This window comes from Syngnathus acus, chromosome 13 (genome assembly GCF_901709675.1).
Source record: "Syngnathus acus chromosome 13, fSynAcu1.2, whole genome shotgun sequence".
Taxonomy (NCBI): Eukaryota; Metazoa; Chordata; class Actinopteri; order Syngnathiformes; family Syngnathidae; genus Syngnathus; species Syngnathus acus.
The window spans coordinates 16,052,497-16,078,081 of record NC_051098.1 but is presented as its reverse complement, the minus strand read 5'-3'; the positions used below and the strand labels follow the sequence as shown (position 1 = coordinate 16,078,081).

The following is a 25,585-nucleotide window of genomic DNA, read 5'->3' as shown; positions in this document are numbered from 1 at the left end:
TATGTGCAATGCATGCTAATTGAATCATTATTTACATACATCCTATTTTGAAGTGCCGTGTGAATGTTACAGGGCTGAAATAGACTTTTTAGGAAGAACATCTCCAGCTCTTGTATTGTGATCAGATGATAACGCCAAGTCCGTAGATGAGTGCCTTTTGGCATTTTTCACCATTGAATATCTGTCAGCGCTTAAGCCATCCACTTTAATGGGCCCCGATGATGCGTTTTCTTTCATGTCGCCAACATTTTGCAGGTACCCTCATCAGCGGTTGGACTCAGTCAAACCTCATTCCATCACTCTTGCCTTCAAAGCTCGTGTGAACACAGCGTGGTGCTCCGCTTTGCGCTCCAAACTGACCTGAGGACGCAGTTGACCCAGATGACGTTGCGCTCGTGGGGTGCTTTGTGATTTATGGACACGGTGGCGGTGGACTGGATCCACAGGTAGCCGCCTCGCTTCTGGAGCCAGCGGTAGTAGCCCGTCACCACCTGGCCTTTCCGCAACACTGAGATGAGGAGACGAGGAGGAAAAGCCTTCAACGTGGGCCAAGTCACTCTACGATGTTCATCGCTACCAAAAAAATGCCACTTTTTCCAAAATGACTTTGTTTGTCGGTGGAGGCACTAGAGGGCGCCAATGACACCAGAACAGAATAGACTCAACAGGCGCTCCTTGAAAAGTGTGTGCGAGGACACTCACAGTCTTCATGGCTCTGCCGCAGGTTCTCCAGATCCTCCACATAGATGAAATGGTAACAGGTGCGCCCCACCACCTCTGCGGGCGTCAGGTCCATGTAGTCAGATATCCTGCAGGTATACACAATCGGTCGTCAGTCAGTCAACTCACGAGAGCAAAGAGGACCTTCAGAAATGAATTTTAAATCGCAATTGCAATATTGAGTGGAAAATAAATGCAATTCATTATTTTTCAAAATACAGGAAATACAGGAGTACAAATTTACTTAAAGGGGAAAGACAACTGACTTGTACTAAATCAGAACAACTAACATCATGAACAGTTTGAACATGAATTCAGTGATACTTTTGCAGACCACTAGAGGGAGCCCATGTACCACCAGCAGCACTCTCGCCACACTTTTTGATAATCACAGGTGAAATAACTACTACGACACTTCACCTGTTCTCGCAGTACGTGACCTGCAGGTCCATGTTGACCCTGAAGACAAACATGTGACTCTCCATGCGGACCTCGTTGAGCGTGGAAGGCGGAAGCGTGTGAGCCAGTGCCACCATCCCCAACGGCCGGGGCATGGAACGTGCTGCGCCGGGGACGATGGCGAGCCGATAGCGGATTCTACCCGTCACGTGGATCACCTGATCATTCAAACACACACGCGCACACACACAAAATGAGAGGAAAACAATTAACACATGCTAATACGATTGGATCCAAACTAGTGAATAGAATCCCATTTAGAAAAAAGAATGCAGCAGCTCTGGCTTTGCGGAGCAATAAAAGGCAGCGCGCAGCTATTCAGTGTGAAATAAGGTCAAAGCAATAAAACACGGTGAAAACGACCATCTTGACACTGCTGTGAAACACTAGCAGAGCAAAACAAAGTGACAAGGCACTGCTTGTTATTCCTTCATGCAAAAAAAAAAACAAGGACACGGAGGACACGGCATTAGGTACACCTGCACAATCAATGACACACTCCAAAAACATAAAAATGCTCAGTTTCGACTTTGAATGTTGCCTTTGTGTTTTGATGAGTTTTTTCCTGGAACCTGGTAAAAATATGCACGTTAGCTCCACTGAAGTAGGAGTGAATGTGTGTTTGGTCTTGAACACACCCTGCAATTGACATATTGTCCGGAGTGTGACTCAGCTGTGATAGACTCCAGCAATAGGAAATGCATGGCTCGATTACATTGGCTTATAAAAACAAGGTCAACTGCCAAATGGTCCCAAGTCAGGTTTATTGTGTCATCAGTCCATCGCAATAAAAAACTGAATGCAGTTTTATCCTGCAGGCACGCTAGTTCTTCGCAAAAAGAGCATTTTCATTTAAATTCCGGTTATATGTGGTCTTTTATAGTTGGTTTTCCAGTTTAGATCTATTTTGGGATCCTGGGACACAAGCAAATCTCGACTTGGGTTCAAAAAGTAGGCTCATTACAGCAGCTGCTATGCCATGGCATTAAAACCTAAAAACATGGATAGAAATGAGTAAAACATGCATTAGCATTTTTCACCAAACGACTAAAATGATGACAAATGCTAACGCCGAGAAAATTGATTTTAACAGTGTGATGTCTGGTCAATAAAGAACATTGTGAGATTTTTGACTTTGATATTGTTCAATGAATATGCCAGCTGTGCACATTTGTAAGAGCAGATTTGCTTTTGCGTGCCTAATGAAGTTCCCAGTGCGGTGCACTGTACGGAAGAAATAACGAGCGACCTTGTATCCGGACGATTTGACGTGCAGCCCTCTCTTGGTGAGCGTGGACTTCATGCGAATGAAGAATCCGCGATCGGGAGGTTCATCAGCGGAAGAGTGAGGACTGGATGGCGCTGCTGAGGATTACAGAGCGCCGCCGGATTAATCACGGACCTCCATCTCGCTCGGCGCCGTCGGTGGCCTACCGCTGGGCTCGGGCGTGCCGGCCAGGGAGGAGGCGGAGGCCGAACTTGAGGGCGCGCTCTCGGGGCCCACTTGGCAGCCGGCCTCCGCCCGCAAGTGGGGCCTGATCCCCAGCCGCTCGGCCATCTCCACGTGGTCGGCCGGGTGGATGTAGTCGAACACGCTGCTGCCCGTCAGCTCCACCTGAGGGCGGACGCACACTCTTGTTCACAAAAGCAAAAGAAAAAGCACACACTGAACACAGCGCCACCAAGAAAAATCAATATGTGTTATGACAGGAAAATGAAAACCTTGCTGTGGGTTACAATTCAACGAGGAGTGTCGCGCTTGTACGACCCCCCCGCCGCACGCATTCCGAGTCTCAGAGGAGCAAGTGACGACAGTATTACTCAAATAACCAAGCGAGATAAAAATCAATTGTATCTGCTGATTAAAAAGGGTTGAACTCAAAGTATCTCCGGAGGTCGCATGACTATTCTTCTTCTTCCACACCGACGTCCCACCCTGCTCCTTCATTTAGTCGCTGCCGGCAGTCCATCCCGGCAGGCATAAAGAGCTCAGAGCACCCGGCGTGATCCCATCATCACAATACATCATAGTCAAATCTCCAATCATTTAAAGGCAATAATGGCGCCGCTGTTGCATGGCATCCATAAAAGCGGCACAATCGGAGCAGGTGCCACTGAGCCCGACGCTGAGCGTGGAAATGAACGTGTGTGTGTGTGATGTACACGGGGTTTCCATTACATTTGTGAAGGTGTGTGCGTGTGATTGTGCGTGCCAATAGGATTCCATCTGATAACGGCGTGGCTGCAGCAGCCTCACACCCTTGTCTGTAGGACACTGCCATTTATTACCGGATTAGAGCCATTTACTGCGGGCTTTATGGGAGCTTTAGCAGGCCCTCAAGGACAGCCACCGAAAAGCAGCCACGCCGCTAAGGCGCAAGCAGTGATGGGATACGAGTTGGGAGTCTCCGACATACTGGCGGATGGCCATTTTCCCCCCCAATCTACTGCTTCAACACAGACAACACAGGCTGTGCGAGTCTGAGTATCATGGCGGCGCTACGCTGGTGCTAGCGGGTGATGTGACCCAGTCAGAAATTTCTTTAGACACAGTTAAGACACTCCAGCATTTTATTGGAAAATATCCATATATTTATAAATTAGTTTTAGAAATAATTTTCTTAGCCGCCTGATGTATGGAATGGATGAGAATAGCAATTAGCTTTGCTTAGATGCTAGTCTTAAAAAGTTTCAGGGTAGCGCCACAAAGTGAAACTCCACTCAAATCTAGTCCACCGCACTGAAAGCAACACAGACTGTCATGTGGATGAATTTTTAATTTGATTTATTTTAGAATCTATGTGCGTCCGTTTAAACGTGTTAACAAAAAAGCTATCAGTGCTGTCGTTGGTTAATCCACTTTGACTCGACTTTCATCAGGTTTAAAAAAAAAAAAAAAAGAAAAAAAAGAAAATCACATTAATATTGTGATCAGCATTGGATGGCAACTGGGTACTGAATATTTGGCAATAACTAAATCCTATTTGGACTGAGCAGCGTCTATGCAAAGGGCAATGAACTTATACATTTTCATTCACATGTGAACCAACTTTGAAATTAGAGCAATGGAATTTTCTTTAAATGCCCAGCTCCTGTGCAGAGTATTAAAAGGTCTATTTCCACAAGATAAAAAAATACGCAGAATTAATTCCCTTCATTAGGCAGCAAAAAAGAGGGCGCAGAAGTTGACTTAGACTTCCTTTTGATTCCAAACTGACTTATTCATTCTCTTTAAACATTTAAAGTTTTCATCAAGAGGCTCGAGATGGACATGGTTTGTGGGATGAACCTGGATTTCACACATCTCCCTGCACGGGGAATGATTTTTTTTTTTTCTTTCTTTCTATAGAAGGACAATAAGTTCACCTCTGCTCCACTGAAAGATACAAAATCCCATCGCCCCTTGGAAGTATTGGAGACAACATCGAGAGACAAACAGGACCTTATGGGCTTTACGGTGATGGGGCAACGGAGGGGGGGGGCTTAAGGCATATGCGAATACTATCACTCCATCACTGGCAGGAGGGAGGGAGGGAGGGATTGAAGACAGAGAGGAGGAGATGAGAAGCAGACGCAGCCATTGAGAGGATGAGTCAGGCTCAGACATAAAAATCAGGTATAGGATGTGGCGCGCACTGGAAGGGGGAGGGAGGGAGGGAGGGAGGTGATGGCGACGTGAGGAGAGACCCAGATCATTCAAGTGCATGTGTACGGCTAGACAGCCTGTTTTTAATACCATTGTTTGCATGCCCTGCGCAGACATGCGCGTGCATGTACGTATGTATCGGGATGAGAAGGAGGAGAAGAAGAAGAAGAATAGGAGGAGGAAGGAGGAGGATGAGGAGCACGAGGTGGAGGAGGGCAGCGAGCAGGGGGGAAGGAGAGACATGATATAAATAATAGCAAGGGGGCTTTAATATGTATGAGGCATCCGGGCAGTGGTCCACAACACACTCGCAGTCCTCACTGACTGATGGGAGAGGAGAGAGGCGAGGAGGGAGGGCAAGGGGGGGGGGGGTTAAGGAAGGGAGGGGGGGGAGTGGGGGATGCATACTAACCATTCCCAGATCAATTCTCCTCTCCTCCCTGGTCCGAGCATCCTTCCTCTCTTCTCTTTTCCCCATTTATCCCTTTTCTACAACCCCCCACTTCCAATCTCCTTGATTTCATCCATCCTCTCACCCTCCGCTGCTTCCCATCATGCACTCTGGCGCACGGCCTTATTCCAGGTCGGGGGACCCCGGTGAGAGGAGCAATGATACCATTGGGCGTCTGGGGAGCGGGAGGCGGGGCGGCTGGTGTACGGGCCGCTTGTGCCCTTGGTCAAGGTGTGTGACCCGGGCTAAGCCGGTTAAGCAGCCGCCCCCCCTGTCAGGGGAGGGACCCGGGGTCAGAGGGGTCAGACGTCAGGGACGAGAGGCGGCGGGGCGCCACCACCCCCCCTCCCCACATGCCCTCTAAAACAAACCACCAGTTCCACACTTGCTCTCGTTTGTTTGTCCGTCCTTCCCGTCTCCCCTGCGAGCACCAACAAAGTGTGTGTGTTCGCCAGACTTCCCGTTCCCTCTTCGTCTTTTCTCCATAAACACAGCAGCACACTACCTCATATATCCTGCCTCCTACCATAAAGCCTGTCATTTTTCTTGAGTGGGGGGGGGTTGAGGTAAACGCGACGTTGTATGCTGAAGGTTTGGGGCGTAATCTGCGATCATAAATAATTTCATTAGAATGCTGATGTCTTAGGTCCTGTTTGAGGAGATGTGATGGGTTCGGCCATCTGCTCAGCTGATAAGAACAGCTCTGTTTTATTAGCATCTCCACCCAAGCCCGGCTGTCTTGTTTACCTCGGCAATCCCACGGCGAATTTCCTTCCCCGCCGCACGTTAAAACTCTATTTACGCACTCGTAGTCGCCTGCTCATCTTTTCTCTGTCGATTTCCCTTGTTTCCCCCGCTCGTCACCTTTTGGTTTTGTTTTCTCTCATGCATTTTTACTATATGGACACGCGTGTCATGCACGTGAGGGTCAATCCTGAGCTTAAAGGTTTGCGCCTATATCCGCTAATCCTCCCTCTCTTTCTTCATGTTAAGTAGCATTTAAAGGGCACAGGTACGCTGTCCGTGCCTTCGGTTGGATTTACACTGCAGGTCCAGGTGTACAATTTCGATTTAATGCTTACATCTTTTTTGGACTGTTCTTTCAGATGTCCCCATTTCACCCCTGAGAATCTGAGATTTTAAAATGAACTTTGCATTTGCTCTATTAAATAGATGAGTCAAAGTTTCCATGTTTTTATCAATGAACCAAATCCTGACCCTTGACAGCTTGCTGACAGGGTGGACATGATTGCTAATGCTAACGGATTTTATGAGCAAATTATTATTATTTTTTTGCTGTGGGTTAAAATACCCAATTGAAGATTTAAAAACAACAACTAGAATCATTTTCAATTATCGTGAGGACTGGTCCAGCAAAAGTTGGGCTTCATTGTTGACAAAAAATATATATAAAATGCCTCTAATAAAATCCTTTGCAGCGGTTACCATCTACAATTCCAGAGAATATTCCAGCACAGCTAAATAATATTAGACAGCCATGAGATAAAGGACAGGTACGAGCCTAGCGCAATGACCAGCGATGTTTCATCCCATACACGCGGCGGCGTGTGATTACTGTACCCAAGATTAAGGGGGAAAATCAGTTTACTTAACATGGCCGCCTGCAGACCTTCAATCACAGCCAATTCCCACAATTAAAATGACTCTAATTTGCATCCATTATTGTCGCGCTCAGCTCATTTCCCCCTTTTTCTCTCCTCCCTCTCCCTCTGTAATACGCTCTCCTTCCCGCTTTGAAACATTCCTCCCTTATCACACCTCAGCCCCCCCCCCCCCCTCCTCCCTCGACCCCCGCCCTCTCTTCCCCTCCCGACTGTCTCTATCTATCATGCCATCCCCCTTGGTGTTTTTCCCCCTCCCTACAATCAATGTGGCTTTTAAGATGCCTATCGATTTGTTCCCCTAGACAGGCCCAGCGTGCTGGGGCGACACTTTGATTGCTGGGCCAGTAATTACTGTTATTATTTATGCATCTGGGCAAAATGGCAGGACTTAACATTCACAGTACAAGAGGCCACAGGCAATCAACAGAGGTGAGCACCTGGAGAGCGAGGGAGCTAAGGAGAGAGCGGAGATGCTCGGCGTGTGTGCGTTGAGCCATCAAAGACACGCACACGCATGTTTTACACTTGGGTGATAATTAAAAAAAGCTATAAATGGTTCACGGTGTCAACCGTTGTACGGATTCTATTTCTACGTATTCCAATGAAGAAAGAAGAAGAAAAAAAAAAAAAGCGAGGTTTCACATTCACATGAATGAAAGATTAATGAAGTTGACCGAATGAATGATGGCTCGTGTACGCGTCGAGTTTACCTTACCTGCGAGAGTCCCAGGTAGATAGAAACTGTCTCTGAGATGTAAAGAAAACGTCCCTCCTGGCTGACCACAAACACAAAGCCGTCCAAAGACTGTGCACAGACACAACACATGCACGCACACAAACACAAACACACAACCAAAGACAAATAAGACATCTAAATTAGAGCAATTAGTGTGTATTGAACAAATTACAATGGGCAAACAAACAACCTGTCACCCTTCGGCTCTTTCTTAATTCAAAAGTACACACACGTACACACGCGTGGACAAACGCACACACACGCACAGCATATATATGCAGAATATTTTATGCCACGATAATGCATGTCAAATTTGCATTCATCGTACAAAGCAGGCTGACATGACAAAAAGCGACATGGTCCCAACAAGTGCCTAAAACGTGTACATTTACACACATACACACACACACATGCACATTGAAAGATAAAGACATAGACTTGGAGTACTATATAGTGCACACACCAAAGCTGCTTCAATCAGATGTAATGAACTCACAACCAAAGCAGTACGCTGTATCTCTTAACACAGACACACACGCACACACACACGCAGATACATATGCAGACAGCAAGAGAGACACAGATAAAACCAGAGTCATTACAGTCTGCAGTGAGTCTAATGAGAAGTGAAAGGTATACAACCAGCCCATTAGAGAGGACTGCTTCACAGAAAAATATTAATCGTCACAACAAGCTTCCACGTACACACGGACGCACACACACACACGTACACACAGAGCAGGGCCACTTGGCTGTAAAGAATGATTGCTATTTTGGCGGGCTGGGTGCTTAAAGTGGCAGCGGTAATTTATGCAAGTGACACATCCAGTATGCAAATGTGTGGCCGCACGGGGTGCGGGGAGTCGTGCGTCGTGGCGAGGAGAAAACCAGCCGCCTGAATGTCGGAGAACTAAAGTGCAATTATCAGGCTATTACGGCCGGAGGACGGCTGGGGAGGAAAGAATCATACACTTTTTTTCTTTCCTCTTCCGCAGCGTTAATTTGATTCCTATCAACGCCGCTCCCTAAGTCTCCCATCCCTCTTTAAAATGCCAGAGGAGAGCGGACGTGTGCTTCTTTATTTTTTTCCGCAAACTGTCTCACTTCTAAATTCCCAACCTGCTCCCACGCCTCCCTTATTCCATTCCCACCTTAATCCTCGTAGTGCCCCCCTTATCCCTCGCTGCTACGCTTGCTATTCCGACTGGCGTCTATCAAACTCCGCCCCCTCTTGCAACTCTGTTCACCTGTGCAAAACGTACACAGGTCAGCTAAGACCTTGTCCGATCTTCTGACGTTCACGGCTTGACTGTTGTGAAGATGTGTTGTTGGCTATTTTAGGAGCGGGTAAAATATGGCGAAAGGACGAATGATGCATTGACTTGAGCACTCCGCGGCAATAATGACTTGAAATCAATCAACTGGCATTCATGTGTTTTGGCGGTAAACTCAACAGGTGGCGGGTTTGTGTGACAAACTGTGGAAAAATATGACTACAAATTAGATGGGTCATCTAAAAAGGCAGGATTGAAAAAAACATTTCCCTGAATCGTCCACCAGTCTCAAGGTTGTATAAAACGATCTATTTTACATTTGACATATTCCATATTCACATTTTAAACCTTTTCTTTTTTTTTTTTTTTAAAGTTCTTTTAGTATGATAGAGTGAGTTTTGTTTACCTGCTTTACATGTTTCAGCTACTCACTCACTCTATCATACTAAAAGAAAGTTTCTTTAAATGATTTACCAAATTAAAGCCAGTATGAACTTCCACCAAACATTTTAAAGTCATCCATGAATGACCTGGCCCTTCTGCTCATTTTAAAACTGTGTCCATTGAGAACAAACCTTGAGCTATAGGACGGAAAACATCATTTATCCATCATGTCAAGTGTTGCAAAGGAAAATGCGAGTGTTGCGGCAGTTACCTGCAGGAGATGTGCCCCGAGGTGTTGTTCAAAGATGTCAGTGGCCAGAGAACGGGAAGACCGTCTCACTGGAGAAAGAAAAAAAAAAAAGGAGGGACACACAAGACATCATGAAGGCAAACCGAAATCCAAGCTGGAAAGTTAGTAACACTCCAGAGACGACACCGTGTTGACACATTCAAATTGATTTTCTATATAAGCAATCATCCAATGTGACGACGACGCACAACTATTCGGAACTTTGAAATTGAACACGCTGTCCAGGATTGTTAGGGCACATTATTTCCATAAAAGTCAAATGAATAGTTTTAATTACCGACAAGTACATCACTCGAGAAAATTCATGTGAGAGCAGGTTGCGCGGAATATCAGTCATGTGTGAGTGGCATCCCTGAAGACTCAGCACATTTTCTCATAGTTAATTACGATATTGAAGGAATAGATAGCATTTCAAAAAAACTTTCTAAGGAAATTATTTCACGATAAGTCTGGTTTGTGTCATTGGAGGAGGAACAAAGCTTTTTTTCCATTAGTAAAGGTAAAAGCAAGAATGGAAAGAAGCTCGACGTTGACAGAGCATATTGATCATTTGATATTCTGTTTTAATATTATTTGAAGGCTCATGCATACTTCTGAAAATCCACATAAAGCCAATCGACTTCTATCTTATGGAAAAATTAAATCACGATCCATCCGTCAGTTTTCTACCGCAGGGCGACACATCACTATTGTGATTCTGTGTTGCTCCACCATTTGTGTTCAAATCTCTAAATTGCTAAATAACAGTCGCAGCGGTGTTATTGGTTCGCCTTAGTCTGCTGTTTGGCATCGTTTGTTAGCGTCAAGCTAACATGACTTAAATATGGCAAAAGCTACGCGGTTGTTTTAAATACACGACGTGTAGCTTCAGGTTTTCCTTTGACCTCAAACTTGCACTGCCACAATACAGGGCTCACATTTCAAATTTTTGCTTGCCTTTAAAAGTGAAGAAAAAAAAGAAAAAATCAAATCGCATTCAAGAACAAAACACTCGCGTTGAAAAACAGAAGAACAAAAACATTTCTAAATAATGAAACAAAAGAGAACATTTTGAAGAGCACATCGGGATGCGCGCCAATCAATCTTTCAAACACACACACGTGCACACACACACACGCTCGCAGTGTCTGCTTCGGCACTCTTAATGCATCCCAAACACAAGCTATCAGAGCTGCTCGCTGCCAAAGTGGTGCTGTTTACCGAGGCAATTACAATACAAATAGAGTTGGAGGTGGTTAGGCAGGCGCTTGCATTGAGTAGAAGGGGTGGAGGGGATGTGGGGGTGCAGGTTGAAGATAGCTATGAGAAACGCAGCAAGGCTGAGGCGAGGAAAATGAGAAAACACTAAGCAAGGCGAGAGTAGTGATCACTTTCTTCCAAGGCGACGCGACGCGGGGCGCGAGGGGTGTCCTCTGTGACGTGCAAGATTAATTCACCAATCACTCGTATTTACTGTTTTATGTTGGGGGTGGGGAGTGCGTGGAGACCCTATATGGGGAACTAATCACACTTCAACAGGACCGCTTTTGAACAGTCTGTGAGTGTGCACGTGAGCATTTGAGTGTGTGCGCATGACTTTTGGAATCATCGGACATCAGCGTGTGCACGCGCGTATATATGTGTGTGTGTCTGTGCGACCGTGTGTGTAGGTATGTGTGTCACTGCAAGGCTGAAGGAAATCAATACACGTTATGACAGGAAAATGAAAGCGCTGCTCTGGGTTACAACTGAACACGAGGGGGCGGGGGAGCGGAACACACACGCACGCTCACACACACACACACACGCATATTTATATATTGGCCAGCTGCCTGCCTGTGATGTGAGTTCAGTGAATAGAAGAGGGAGGCATTCCATTAGAGTTATAGACGCACACACACACCTCAGGAATACACGCGGCAATGATTTCTCATGCACAGAACATACGGCATCCGAAAACGCACGCACACACACACACAAATACAGAGTTGCTGGACAAAGCCACAGTGGCATTGTGAGATTGGGGTCCCCCCTGTGTGACTGTGTGAATATAAATAAGGCAAGTCCATTCAGGGCTATGAAAGAGGGTCTGGTGCTGGGACCCTACAGCCTAGCCAGTCAGTGCCCGGAAGGGAAGGGATGGGCGGGGGGGTCTCACTCGATATGTGTGTGCGAGTGGGGGGGAGCAGCACCCATCATATCACAGCAATCTAAAAGGTCACACATAGACACGTAGCATATGTGTGTGTATGTGTGTGTCTCATGCATCAGATCCCAAGAGGAGTGAAGGTGATGGCGGGTGATCAGTAGTGCTGACTAGTGTCAACATGGCGGAGGAAACGCTTGAAGTGACATGAGGCTGGGGAGGGGGGGGACAGTGGTGGGGTGGACTTGAGCGGAGGTGGTGGGGGTCTGATGGATGAGTTTAAACTCACACTCACAAATACACAGAGGGCCATTTATTAAAGACCGCCAGGGTACAATAGGGCGGCCAGGAAACCAAAACACTGGACATGCTGTGTGTTTGTGTGTGTGTGCACAATAATGCGCACATGTGAAGAGAGGCTCCCACAGCAGAGTCGGTATCTGACTCGGAGAACAAAGGTCCTTCTGTGGCGCAGTTGTGTGTGAACTTCTATTTTACGTGTGGGTAGTTGAGTCAATGAGTTTGATGATGAGCGGACCATCAACAAATTTAATAGGAACTTGCTCAATGAATGAAATGTCTTCTTTCAACCATCTTTTGACGGCGGAAAAAAAATTCTTCATTGATGGAATGCGACGAAGCAATTTTCATGAAGTCAATGAAATAAATACAAGTCCAAACATTTGGGCTATTTTTTGTCAGAACGACTCAACACTTTAGTAATTGCCGATACTGATACCAAGCACCGATACCACCGCTTTTGAGATGTCTAAAAACATTACATATATCATAAAAATTCCAAAACAAAGACTTATATTTCCCAATATAGCATCTTTTTATATTTCCATACATATACTTCAATAGCATCTTAATGGGCATCTATCAGACATGTTTCAGTTGTCGATCGTAAAATGGCCACAGAATCCATACTGGTGTCAAGAGCCTCCACGAGTACCTTAAATTAAGGCTACTATCACTCTAAAATATTTAACAGCAAGACTTTTACACTCATACAGTGAACAAAATGAACCCAAATTGGGTGAAACAGCTCCAACGTTACCTACTAAGTCATCCAAGTGACGACTGAGCTTTTCATTTTTATTTTTTGAAAGAATGTGAAATGAAATTGAGCTCAAATTCAGTCCTGTTTGGCCAAGCTCCAAACCATTCATCACAGTACGGTTAAGTTTCCCGACAGGCTAAGATTTGAATCGACGACGTGTGAGCTCGTGTGATCTTTGCTCCATCGCACTCGTGTTTGAACGGCCGTCTGGGACTCTGCTGCGAGGCTTAATTTCATTGTGGGAATAAGAAACAGCGGGACAGGGCGCCATCGCGCACGTTAATTATGGTCTGACTCGCAGGTCAATTCTTCGGGTCTCCCCGGCGCTCGGCGGGGAGAAAAGACAGAAATTTCATTTTAATGATTTTCATTATACGTCTGTCTAATACATAATTTAGTCCCAGTTAAGTTCATGACTAATGGCACGCACGCGCACGTGAGCAGGCACATAGGCGGGCACCTCCCCCACAGGGTCAACCTTTTTAACCCGTTGCCATGGGAACCAGATAACAGCCTTCCTCCGACTCCTCATCTGTCATTATCTCCCAAGTTCAGCGCTGGACACCCTTTTCAAAACACAAGTCGGATCGCCCGCCAAGTTGTTTACTCGCATCCGATTGTGATGTTTCATCAGCCCGACGCTTGCAGATAAAGAAAGAGTGACCCTAATTGCCGCCTCCCCCCCTACTGCCGGCGCAATTATCTTCTCCCTCCATCCCTCTGTCTCCGCGCCGTCATTCCCTCACTCTTTTCGCGGTCGAACATAATTTGAGTGCAATTAACTTGCCTTAAAAGCCCTGGCTGCTTTTAACGGCGTGAATTAGAGGGGTGGCAGATGCAAAGGGGAGGGGAGGGGGGGTGACGACGGCGACGACAAGCAAGGGAGGGAGGGAGGGAGGGAGGGTTGGCGAGCGCGAGCAGAGTGAAAGTCAATGTCAGCGGCGCTCGGCGGGCGAGAGGTGTGTTTGACCTCACTAACAGAGACAGTAAAACACTTGAGGCCGGAGCCCACTTGTCATTGTTGGATACCTTGTAAACGATGGGAGGGGGCTCCCAAGCTCGCTCGCACCTGTTAAGCGCCACATTTGTAATGAGAGCCGGCAATCATGCGGCAAACATGGAGACCTTTTCATTTGGATATGACGACGGATTCCCGCCCCATTCAGCAGAAATGATTTTTTTACACAATTTCCAGAGATTTGAATTTTGGTTTTACAGATAAGATTCATTGTTGCGCAATTTGTTGTTTAATCATATTTCGCCTTTAAGACCACGCCAAGGAGAGGTTCAATGATTCATCGATAACTAATCGATAATCATCTCGTTGTCGATGAATAGTTTAGAGTATTTGTTTAAGTTAATATTCAAGTAAATAAGCATCCATATAGGTTTGACACATTTTACCCAAACTGTGCTGGGATTAAAAAATAAATAAAAAACATGGCCAATTAAGGACATACACGTCATTATTTTCTAGTTGAGTTGTTTTTCAACTGCAAAAATCCCTATCGAAAATATTGCCACATGCAATAATAGTCAGAGGAAAATGATAAAACACCAACATCAGGCTTCAAACGCGTGTTAGACAATATTATGCAAATGAGCTCTCCATAGACCCATGCTATAAAATAGAGGAATCCATCAGTGTCAACATGTAGACTAAAGATCAGCAGCATGTCAACAGAAAGGAACACATTTTGTGACTAGAATGAGATGAGCTTAGGTGAATTTTAGTCACAAGACACCATTTCTTTTCTTTCCTATACTCCATTCAAAAATCGAAATGGATCCATTTCTGTTATTCTTGCTTTCAGTACAAAAGCTATAATTGCCATTTGCAGGAATAATCACAAATAAAAGTGAACATTCTATTTCAAGAAGGTCTTGGAATCATCTCCTTAAAATGCGCAAGTGCATTTGGCATATGTTGAAGACAACTGTTGCCAGGGAATGGACGAATAAAGAGACGAATAAAGACGGAATCAGAATGAACGCCTTCCTTCCTTCCTTCCTTCCTTCCTTCCTTCCTTCCTTCCTTCCTTGCTCCCCCCCACCACATGCTCCGCTCTCTCAATCTCGCTCCCTCTCTCCCTCTGTGAAGGTCATGCAATTGATTTTGCTCTGTCTATTCATTTTTCAAGACTGGCTTTGAAACGTGGGAAGCAGACAAAAGCCACAGCGGCCCCTCCCCTCTCTTCCTCCAGACTCTTTCCTTCCTTCCTTCCTCCCTTCCTTCCTTCCTTCCTTCCTTCCTTCCTGCATCTCGCCCATCCCAAAACCTTTGGACGGACTGTGGAGGAATGTGACCACCCTCCCTGACTTTCTTTCTCCTCTTTTCTCCATTTGTTCCTTCCCATCGTTCTTCTCCTCCATTCACGCCTCCTCCGGCCACATTCCGCTTACGGAATTGAAGTCATGCATCACACTTAAAACTTGGCCAATGCATTGTGGGTAGACATGTTCAACCTGATGTCCAAATTAGCATTGCGGACTACCAGTGTGACCAGTTATTCAGTTGTATTTCCATCTTCAATATTCCTGACAGTCATTTTCAAAGGTATGTCGTGCAGCTGAAGCCAAGATTGCTTCAATATTGCCGAATTGTGTGCGCTTTCATGTTGCCATCTCAGATTAGCGAGCCACCTTTTATTGGCTAACGTTCCAAAGCTGCCCCGCCCCCTTGTCTGCACACTGACTTAACACAAACAAACGTTTAATTGTATTTACTAGCGTGGCCACCTGCTACCTAGAATCGAAAGGCCCAAACCACACAGACAAAAAAAGTCCTTTTGGCATCATCCTAGCCAGGCTGTTTCTCACGAGGATTTAGGATTTGAATTTGGAAAATATTTTCCAAATTCAATAGAAAGTAAAGAGTTTGCAGTGTTGGGTAAGTTGCTTTTAAAATGCAACATAACCTCCCCCACCTTAATATTTCAACAATTTTCACTCAAATGATTTCAAATGTTAATGCAATGAAACATGAAAAGGTTTATGATTTTAAATTTAAGTGAAATTTTAGTTTGACGAGCTGTCATTGGAATTTGAACAAACACATCTTAAATTTTTTTTTATTTTTTGAAAGCAATTAGTTATTAATATCAATTATTATTATATTAATGAACTAATATTATATTTTGCATAACATGACATGAACTCTCCTGTTTTTTTCCCCAGGCAAAACAACGACAGGATTCTAACATTTACCATTTGAATACACTGATGACCTTTAACAAGACAACAAGCAACCAAAACAACAAAGCAACGCATTTTTAATAAGCCTACCTGCCATTTAATTTTAAGTGTAATTTTTCCACAAAGTCATGATAGCTTCAGCTTGAATCACAAACGCAGTTGCTAAACAACAACAACAAAGATTCTTTATCATGTCTACTCAACGCCTGGTCATGAAAACATTGAAGCTAATGGCCGTTACTCTAATTTAATAAAAAGAAAAAAGTTCTTCTTGAACATACAAAGTCAAGATTGTGAATAGTTTGCTTTGGACTGTGAAGAAAGTGCAAATAAATGCAACGCGGGCACAAAGGTAAGTCTTTCCTCAAAGTGTCCTTTCCCGGATCGGCCGATCAATCCTTTGAGCCTCAAGAGCCCCTTTAACACAGCCATTGTATTGACACAAGCATCCATACCCGACCAAACTTATTACACTATTAAAGCCATTATGTCTTATCTGGAACACACAATGCTCTTATTGTGGTAGGATCACACACGCACAGACAGCAACAAACATGCATGCAATTAGCATTACATTTTCCTATTCATTTTTTGCCGCCGTTCCCCCCCCCCCCCCCCAAATTAGACCCCAAAAAAAAAAGCCTAATCACACACACAGACACGCACCAAAACACGCACCTCTAATTGTATTGTATCTGCGTGGTTTCCCCTCAGTAATACTAGCAATTAGACAGGCTGTGTAATTACACTGTCCTTGTTATACAGTTAATTCCTGTAATTACAAAATGCGCCAATAGTTTCCCCTTTCTTTGTGTGCTGTGCAGACAGGAGGATAGAAGGACGCCTATGGAAAGTCTGCGTGATTAAAATGCATATGCACGTACGTGTTTTGCAGGCTTGTGAATGAGCAAGTGTGTGTGTGTGTCTGCTCAAATGCAAAACACTGTTCATGTTGTAGGCTAAAAGACAGCTGAAAATGATCTCGGCCCCAATAAAATTCTTTTGTGTTTGGGGGCAGAACACTAACTTTGTCACAGTCATGGTTTACAACATTGGCAACACAGTGGCCATCTTTGAAATGCGACCAAGAAGAAGCTATAACCCGAAAAAACAACTGTCGCTCACCTTTGCTGCAGTTGCTGTCTCCCTCCAGCAGGGGGCACCAGGGCGGGTCCCCCTGACTGGCAAAGGAGCGCATGTGCAGGTAGCTGATGGTCAACCGGATGACCGAGGCTTTGTCCAGCTGGCTGGTGATGGCGCCGGGCAAGGGCAGCATCTTGGCCAGCTCGAAGAACTCAAAGTTCTCCTTCCCGCGTCTCGACCGGGCTGCATTGCGCGACTTCTCTTTGCGCAGGTTTTGCAGACTACACAGGTAGGAAAATGGAAGATATCGATCAGATGATGATCGGTGATATAGAGGATATCTACACCCCTGTTAAAAATGACACCAAATGAAATCATTTCAAAACTTCTTCCACCATTGTAACTTTTGCAAAAAACTGTGCTTGCAAAATTGTGCACACCCTCTTCTAGCTGAGGATGTGGTAATGTTTAGACGTAACCAATCACATTGTAACTCATCAAGTAATTTATGAAGGCAGTGGAAACCCATTGTTTGTCCTAGTTAAGTAAGTTAATAATTCAAAATTTGATTCTTTTCTTCAGTCAACTGAGTAGTTCAATGTCACATTGATGTGGAAAAGGTTTTTGATTCAATAATTCAACTAAGGATTCATTTTTTAAATAAATGAACTGCAGTTTGTTGATTTTGTCTGAAAAATGCTAAACTGGCTATGCCATTTGTTTAAAGAACGTTTTTTTTTAAACTTATGTATAATTGACAAAAGATAAAATGGTGATGAAAATGGTACAGCTAAGTCACTGGGAAAAACGGCACACATCAAAAACTTCAAAGTAAGGTTCATCCAATCTGACCCAAATCTCCCCCCCCCAAAAAAGTCGGTGCTCGGCTTTCCAGATGAAAACACCGAAAAACACATGCGCTGACCACCTGTTGATGCGCTCGGGATAAACGAGACGTGCCTCGGCGTCGATCCGAAAGCTCATCTCGTAAATACACGGAATGGTAATGGCCCTGCTGCAATTGAAGTGAAACAATCTGTATTGTGACCCATCTCCAGCAGATTGGCCTGGTAATTACAGGCAAACTCCCTTCTTCTGTCGACCACAGCGCAGTCCTAATAATGCCATTTGCTTCCAAATCCATAGGTGCGCACACACGCACACACACGCACACACACACGCATATATCCCTCGCTTTCCCTCCCACTCTGCCTCGCTCTCATCTGGTCCCGGGCTTGTGAGCCGGGGCCTTGATTGAGGGATCAATAGGAGAAGGAGGGGCGCAGTGACAGAAAGGGCGAGGGGGGTGTTGGAGGGGCCGGGCTCAGGTAGCCTGTCTCTCTGATTGGGTATTGACTCTCCTCAATGGGGCCTGAGCGCTGGAATTATGTTGTCACCGCCACTTCACAATTTGTGTCGCCGCTGTGCACCGGAGGGGGAAAGTGTGCGTGGGGAGCTTTCGTCCCTCGCTAGTGTTGATTCTTATCCCCCTGAAAGCGTGCACGCTCGGCACATTGTGTTTGTTTGTTTGTCCCGCAATAAAGTGACAGTGGTTGCCTTTCTCCAAGCTATTGTCTAACATGTATAAATTGTGTGTGTGTGCATGTGTGTGTCAACCCCCTGTAACATCTCATTATTATACAGCTGTGACCCCAGCCACAGAGAACAATCAATACACACACATTGATTCTGCTTAGTTTTGATATCCGCCCGTAACTGACTGCCCATTAATAATTCCAGCCAAATTTACTTAATCTCCCACCAAATGGGTGGAGATTGGCGGCACGGGCGCGATTGACAGGTGAGAAACAATAGAGGTTGGATTTTGAAAGCGCTCGCTTGTCTTTCCTGGATTGTGTTGCATCGATACTGTTTATTTTCCGTGTGTCAATGAGTGCATTTCACCTTGCGCAGATGAATTCATAGACATGCGCCAAGGCTTAAATGGTATCATCCCGTGTACGTGTGTGTGTGTTGTCTCACCAGGGCAGGGTAGGAGGCTTGGCCAGAAGTCCTTGCAGGAAATCCCACTCCACGCTCACACACTTCCCCTCACTGACAAACGGCATGGTGGCCATCCTTCTTCCAATGGGGCGCCCACGCCACTCTTAACGAAGGCTTTGATTGGCGGGCGAGCTGACAGACACGGACCTGGATGTCCCGAAAAAGGGAAGGGAAAAGTGAGTCATTTTTTTGTTAAGGTATTTTGAGATAGATGATGAAAAAACATACCATTAATATATATGATAATAAATATATATATATATATATATATATATAACAAAATAATTGTTGGGCTGAAATCTTGCATGACCAAATTTGGTCAATTGAATAATTTTCCAAAAATTGTCATTCCTCATGTAGTCTATTTGTAATTAACAACCAACTGAAAATAGCATGAGAGAATATCGCTTAGCTCTCTTGGAAATGTCAACACACTGGCGGAGCTAGAGGGGGGCCGCGGGGGCATTGGCCTCCCCGCAAAATAATGCTCCGACCCATGTTGGTGCCATGCTAATCAGATTTGTATATTTTTCTGGGAATTTTCCTTCCCATAGGGAACATAGAATGAATGCTTAACATTTTTTAAAATCATTTGTTTTAATTTGAGCATTTTTTGATCTGAAAAACCAAATTTCAGAAAGCAATCAATGTCCGTATTCAGGAACGTAAAATCAACATGAAAAGAGCTAACACTGAGCCACAATCAAACATGTCCCTCCCTCCAACATCGTCAAAGATGAAAGGCATTTTCTCCCACCTTCTGCCCATCAGCGGCCCACCTCCTCCATCCCCCAGTGCTGTGTTGACATTTAAAGGGCTCACGTGGCCCCGAGCGCGGCGGTGTCATGCCCTTGGGCCTGAGATGCCCTCTCTCCTCCTCACTCCACACAGAATGTGGCCGAGCTGGATTAGCTCAATACAGTAAGAGCTGCTATGCGAGCTTGACGGTCGCTGGAGCTACCAACGCTGAAATATATGCATGACAACCTCTTGGACTACGTTCAAATACAGCAGAGTCAAATGGATTGGTTGTTGAACAGGGACGTTGGGTCATTGGCAAACGTCCAAATGCTCGTTTGACATCCCCGTGTCTCCTTAGATCATTTCGATCCATACATAGATTCAACGCGCATGCATAGTAGCTTTATAGTCACAACATTACATTGAGCTGAAAGCTAAAGCTCATTTCAACCAAACATTAGATGGTAGTGGTTATGAAAAATTCAATCAAAAACTCTACCCTTGTAGACTTTTGCACAGCCTATTGTTGTGGTACCCACCACATATTGTAGGTAGAGTACCTCAAGGGTGGAGCTAGAGTCTTCCACGCTGATTGGTTGGCAAGGACTCAATGGTAAAAGAGCAATATCTGAGACAATGGAGCGGAATCTGATATACAATTGGCTGACGGCCAGCCCGGGGTTTGCCCCGCCTCGCGCGCAAAGGCCAGATGGGAGAGGATGCGGCTCACCTGCGACCCTGATGAAGACAAGCACTATCGAAGATGGAAGGGAGGATGGATGGGAGGGTGGATGGATGGATGGATGGATGGATGGATGGACGGACGGACGGACGGACGGATGGATTGTTGGGTGGGTGGGTGGATGGATGGAGGGATGGATGGATGGGAGGGTGAATGGATGGATGGATGGATGGATGGATGGATGGATGGACAGAAGGACTGAAGGATGGACGAACGGACAGACATTTACACAGGTCAGATCAGGGCGCACCATTTGATGAGAGAAACTGAAGAGTACCGCTCTGTAGCAACAAACTGCAAGCTACGTCAGTGTTTTCGTTCAGGTAAACAGTAGTCAACCGCTTCCTGCCTTTCTTTTGCCCACAATTGATCAGATTTGTTTGACAAAATCAATTCAGGCATTGGTAGTCGCGGATGGGTGGTTGGCAATCAAAGGGTCTCAGTTTCACTTGACACAACCAGCATGGGAATACAATCCACCACACCATCCAAACCCGAACATCCTCCCTGAGGTATCCCTCCGATGTGTTACTAATGCTGTGCCAGTTGTCTTCACTTACAGCAGAGGTCAACCTTATCTGGAAAGGAAAAGTCCTCTCTGAGGACCCTTACATGATGTCCCGACTAACTTTTTGTGCTATTTGGTCGCCATGATTATTGGACTATTTCTCATTGAGCGTCCTGTCCTGTATGCCGGAGGGTAGACAGGGTCAAACGGCGGGGAAGCGCCTCCCTGTCGAACAACATTCACCTTTGTCACCTTCCCGATCTCACCGGGATAAACCCGCATCAAGTACAGTAAGAGGGAGATCAGAGAGAAATAGCAAGTGCAGAGTTTTACCATTAAATCTCACCCTTGTTTATCTCCTAATTGACCTTATCTCTGCTTATCTAATCTCTCGCTCCATCTTTCTGTCCCGTCCAATCTCTCCCATCTCCCCGATTTTATCCGGGCGGTCGCATCGGCGTAATGGACGGGGGGCCTCCACAGGTAATTATTCAATCAGCCTCATAACCTTGTGGCGGTTTGGGCGGCCCATTAATGCACTCACCCAAATGGAGCCGGCCACTTTGACTGCTAATCCTACGGAACAGCAGAGCGGGATGAATGTCAGCGGCGTCGCCTGGAGAGCGCTCCGATCTGCCGTGCGCCCGTGTTATCCCGTAAAGGAAATATTTAAGAAGTGGGCGGGGGTGGGGACTTGGCCAAACGGTCGGAGGTAGAATCTGCCTTTTTCTTTTGCCCACAGCTGTCGAGATCAACCTGTATCAAGTGCGACCGCAGGTGTTTTGAATGTGTCGCCGGGGCTGCTCCATATTCATAAGCGCCACGCGTGCGTACGTGCGTGCGTGTGACCCTATAGAGTCTGGCACAGCGGCGGCAGCCGGAGAGGCGAGGGCATTGCGGCGAGCTTTCGTGCATTTCGCTGGCTGCTGGCTTTGGCTCAGGCTCTTGTTTATTTTCTGCAGGGACGTTTTAATTAGGGCCTCCAGCTGTCAGAGGTTCGTTAGCGCGCCCCTCCTCTCCCCGGGCCGGCCCACCCCGCGGGGAGTCGCCGGCATCAGGCAAATGAACACATTTGAGTCAAACGGCACGCAGACTGACAATAGCCCTTCGCCGCCACGCCAGCGGCTCCCCGAGGTGGAGACATGGTTGTTTTATGCCTCATCTCCTCAACCCCCGGGGCCTTGAACAGAGCCTGGCCGAGACTGACAATGTGCTCGCTCCCAGCAGGAAAAGGTGAAGAGCAGCGAGAAAGGACAATCAATTGTCTCTTTCTTGATGTCAACTGTGGATTGTGATTATTTACCAGTTGAGACGGGGAAAAATTCAGTCCATACAATCAAAATATTTCGAAAACATTGGTTTGTCCCGAGCGTCGGTGCCAACTCTGGTGGCACTGATATCGATGAATCAAATTAATTTGGTAATCCACACAGCTCTATTTTCTTTTGAAGGCATCCACCTGACTTCTCACTCTTGCCATCTCTTCGTCCGGAGGCATATTTTCTCATTCCTAATCTTGCCATCCATATTTCTTTTTCCATAAAGCTCTTGGGCTCAATTCAATTGTGCCCCAGAGCGAGCGGTCACACAAACTGTGCGACATTTAAGTCCATAACAGTTCTAATGTTTGAATCTTGGTTCCAGCTGTCTCGTGTGGACTTTGTGTGTTCTTCCAATGGCTGAACCAGAAAGACTGAAGGGTTGAAAGACCCCAAACAGGCTACTTTCAAGGGGGTCAAATCCAGATCCAGAATCTCCAAGTCCAGACACGGTTTAGTTTTCGCCACAGGTGCTTGTAATCAAGCGAGCCGACAGGTGAACAAGCAAACTCCGGGGAGCTTGTTTACCTACCTGCTCGCTTGATTCGAAGCATCTGTGTCGAAAGCCAAACTGTGGCTGGATTTCGACAATCTGGACCCGGATTTGACATCTCTGTTTACACAGCAAACGGTGTTTTATTCTGAAAATATCTTCCCAAATAAAAGTTCACAAGGCATCATTCTATAATAGACACAAGTTCACTCCGAGTTGAATAATTACGCTACGTTGAAGGTAAACCCAAAGTCGAAATAAGAAAGCCATATGCAAGATATTCCGAAGGATAATATTTTAAGCAAACAGTCAATGTCCAATATCACGGAAGATGGAGCAAAAACACGCTTGGAAATCACATGGACGGAATATTTGATGTTGCTGGTTTTGCAGCTCTGCTTTCATGTTGTTGAGTAGTTATAATTGAGTGTCTGCAGCGTCGGGGGAGATGAAGTTTGGTATTCTGGTTGGAGGGCTAAAAACTACTTATCATGCATTACGGCCCTGCTTGGACCTCAGGATTTGGAAGTCAAAAGAGTTTCTAACGTAGGTTATTTTTTTTTTACGGCCGCTGATCAATCGACAGCTGCTGGACATGACAGACCCCCCCCCCCCACCCCCCACCCGCGCTTTCCTCAACACCCCGCCGCCCTAAAACCGCATCCCGATCTCTTAATATTCCATATTCGCACTCGCTCGGCATTCCACCTCCGTACGCTGCTGCTGACCTTGACGACTGGGGGATCATTCCCAATCCAAGGTTCTCTCCAACTCTCAAGGGCCCCACCTTCTCCAGCCCCTTGGCCAATCCCCCCCCACCCCTTCCTCGTACCCCTGCGCTCTTTGCTCCTCCCTCGGCCCCTTGCCTGGATCATTAATTATCTAATGGAATCAATACACCGTTAGATTGGACCGGAGTGACCCTGCCCACCCTCAGGTGGTTTGACAGAGGTACTGAGGTACAGGAACGATACGCAGCTCCTTAAGAGTCGCGATGTCCCGAAAACTGGCGGAAAATGGAATAAAGACATGGCTGATAAATAAATGATTAGAAGCGCGAGGAGAAGGGGGTGGAGTGAGGCAAATCAGAGAGAAATGATGGAGGAATGAGGATAGAGATGGGGAGGCAAGAAGAAGAAGGGGGGTGCCACTGATGTTCACCATTGGGTGATCAATACAGTTCTCCTCCTTCGCTTTTATTACAAGGAGCTTTGGTGAGGCTGGCTTTTATGTCACGAAAGCAGACTTCATTAGCGACACCTGATAGCACATTTTGCCTTTCTCTTAAGGTAACCAAAACATTCCAGAGTCCTCTCAAAATGGCGCAATGCGCTTCGACAACCACAATAATAAGCATATTCATACCTTTATGAAGGTGTCAATCAAAATAGAGTGTTATTCTTTTTGTAAATGCAATATAAAGACTTTTTATTTTTCCCCCTCCTTGACAGCTACTGGATCAGGTCAGACTGACTTCGACATAAGAAGAGCTTGCTGTGATTATGCGAGCTGTTATACTTCAGGGCTTTGTAGCCTAATGTCATCTCATACATGACAGAAGACTCCCCTTAAAAGGAAGGAAAAAAAAAATCATCCAAGAAGTAGATTGTTTCTCTTCTGACTAAAAGCAGACACGCGGGATCAAGCAGATTTGTCAGAGAATTAAAAAAACCAATCGGTAAAAACAATTAAAAGTTGTATTAATGAGTCCTGTGGTAGCTGAAGTGGATGTTAAAGAAGACTGGTCCAATTAGAAGAACACACATCAGTTTAATCTCTGCAAAGGGCTTAACATTGGATTTACTGCAAAGTCCAGCGTACAAGTTTCATTGTGCTAACGGACACTTCATGGACACTACATTAGGTACGCCTGCATCGTCAAATGACGCTAGATGAAGCTATTTAAAAGACTTGAAAATAATAATGATGTCATAAATTCGACATCGTAATTCTAAATGTGCGACATGACTGCATTGTTACTCAAAAAATACTTTTACAATATAATTTGTTTATTTTTTTTATCATCACCTCATACTTTTGCATACGCTGCTACTATTGGCCACACAATTAAAAAGCAACCTGGTGTACAACCTCACTGGGGTTACCTGAATAGGATTTTTTTTTTTGTTTCCAAAAACATTTCTACACCTCCTTAACTAAAAATTACCTTTGTAATACAGCCTACTAAAGCAATTAAATATATATATATATATATGCACCTATACGTACATATATGTCTCTCTGAAGCTCTCTATATGGCTGAAGAAGCTAAATCCACTCCCGCAGGCAAGGACCACATCAGCTCTGACCTCTAAATATCCATAGGCCATAGCGCAACACACAGGGTCACAATCTTATACACACACACATGCGCTAACATGGATGTATCAATTAGCTAGGTGCAAATGTCAACGTTCAGAAAATCTGCTGTCTGGAGAATGCCGGATATCGTCGCTGGGTAAAGTTGTTTGACTTTACAACATCATAGACACAACAAGCGAAGAAATGGACAGATATGAAATTTAGATATGCACATGTGACAAAGTGTGTGTATTGGTGTGTGCGCGTATAGGTTGGTGGATCCCTCCAGGCCGGCGTGTGAATGACAGGGGGGTTATGTAAGGAGCCGCCGCGGGGCCCGAGTGGACAGTCCGAGCGGAGATCAGGTCAGCCGAGTGTGACACTAAACACATCTCCCTGACACCGC

General features: G+C 45.5%; 1 protein-coding gene across 2 annotated transcripts in view; it reads right to left on the bottom strand.

The window, feature by feature from the left end:
• npas1 (neuronal PAS domain protein 1) overlaps positions 1-25,585 on the bottom strand; it is a 33,855-nt gene that overhangs the window by 4,528 nt on the left and 3,742 nt on the right. Inside the window, exons 2-10 of one of the 2 annotated variants that reach the window (XM_037267508.1) lie at positions 19,055-19,222; positions 17,114-17,352; positions 9,567-9,634; positions 7,617-7,706; positions 2,614-2,794; positions 2,429-2,541; positions 1,141-1,337; positions 703-809; positions 361-508 (exon numbers count right to left, since the gene is read on the bottom strand). In XM_037267508.1, coding sequence (XP_037123403.1) covers positions 361-508; positions 703-809; positions 1,141-1,337; positions 2,429-2,541; positions 2,614-2,794; positions 7,617-7,706; positions 9,567-9,634; positions 17,114-17,352; positions 19,055-19,149 — 1,238 coding nt within the window. In that variant the 5' untranslated portion in view covers positions 19,150-19,222. Of the gene's footprint in view, positions 1-360; positions 509-702; positions 810-1,140; positions 1,338-2,428; positions 2,545-2,613; positions 2,795-7,616; positions 7,707-9,566; positions 9,635-17,113; positions 17,353-19,054; positions 19,223-25,585 lie in introns of both variants that reach the window. The other variant, XM_037267507.1, reaches the window with a different exon arrangement.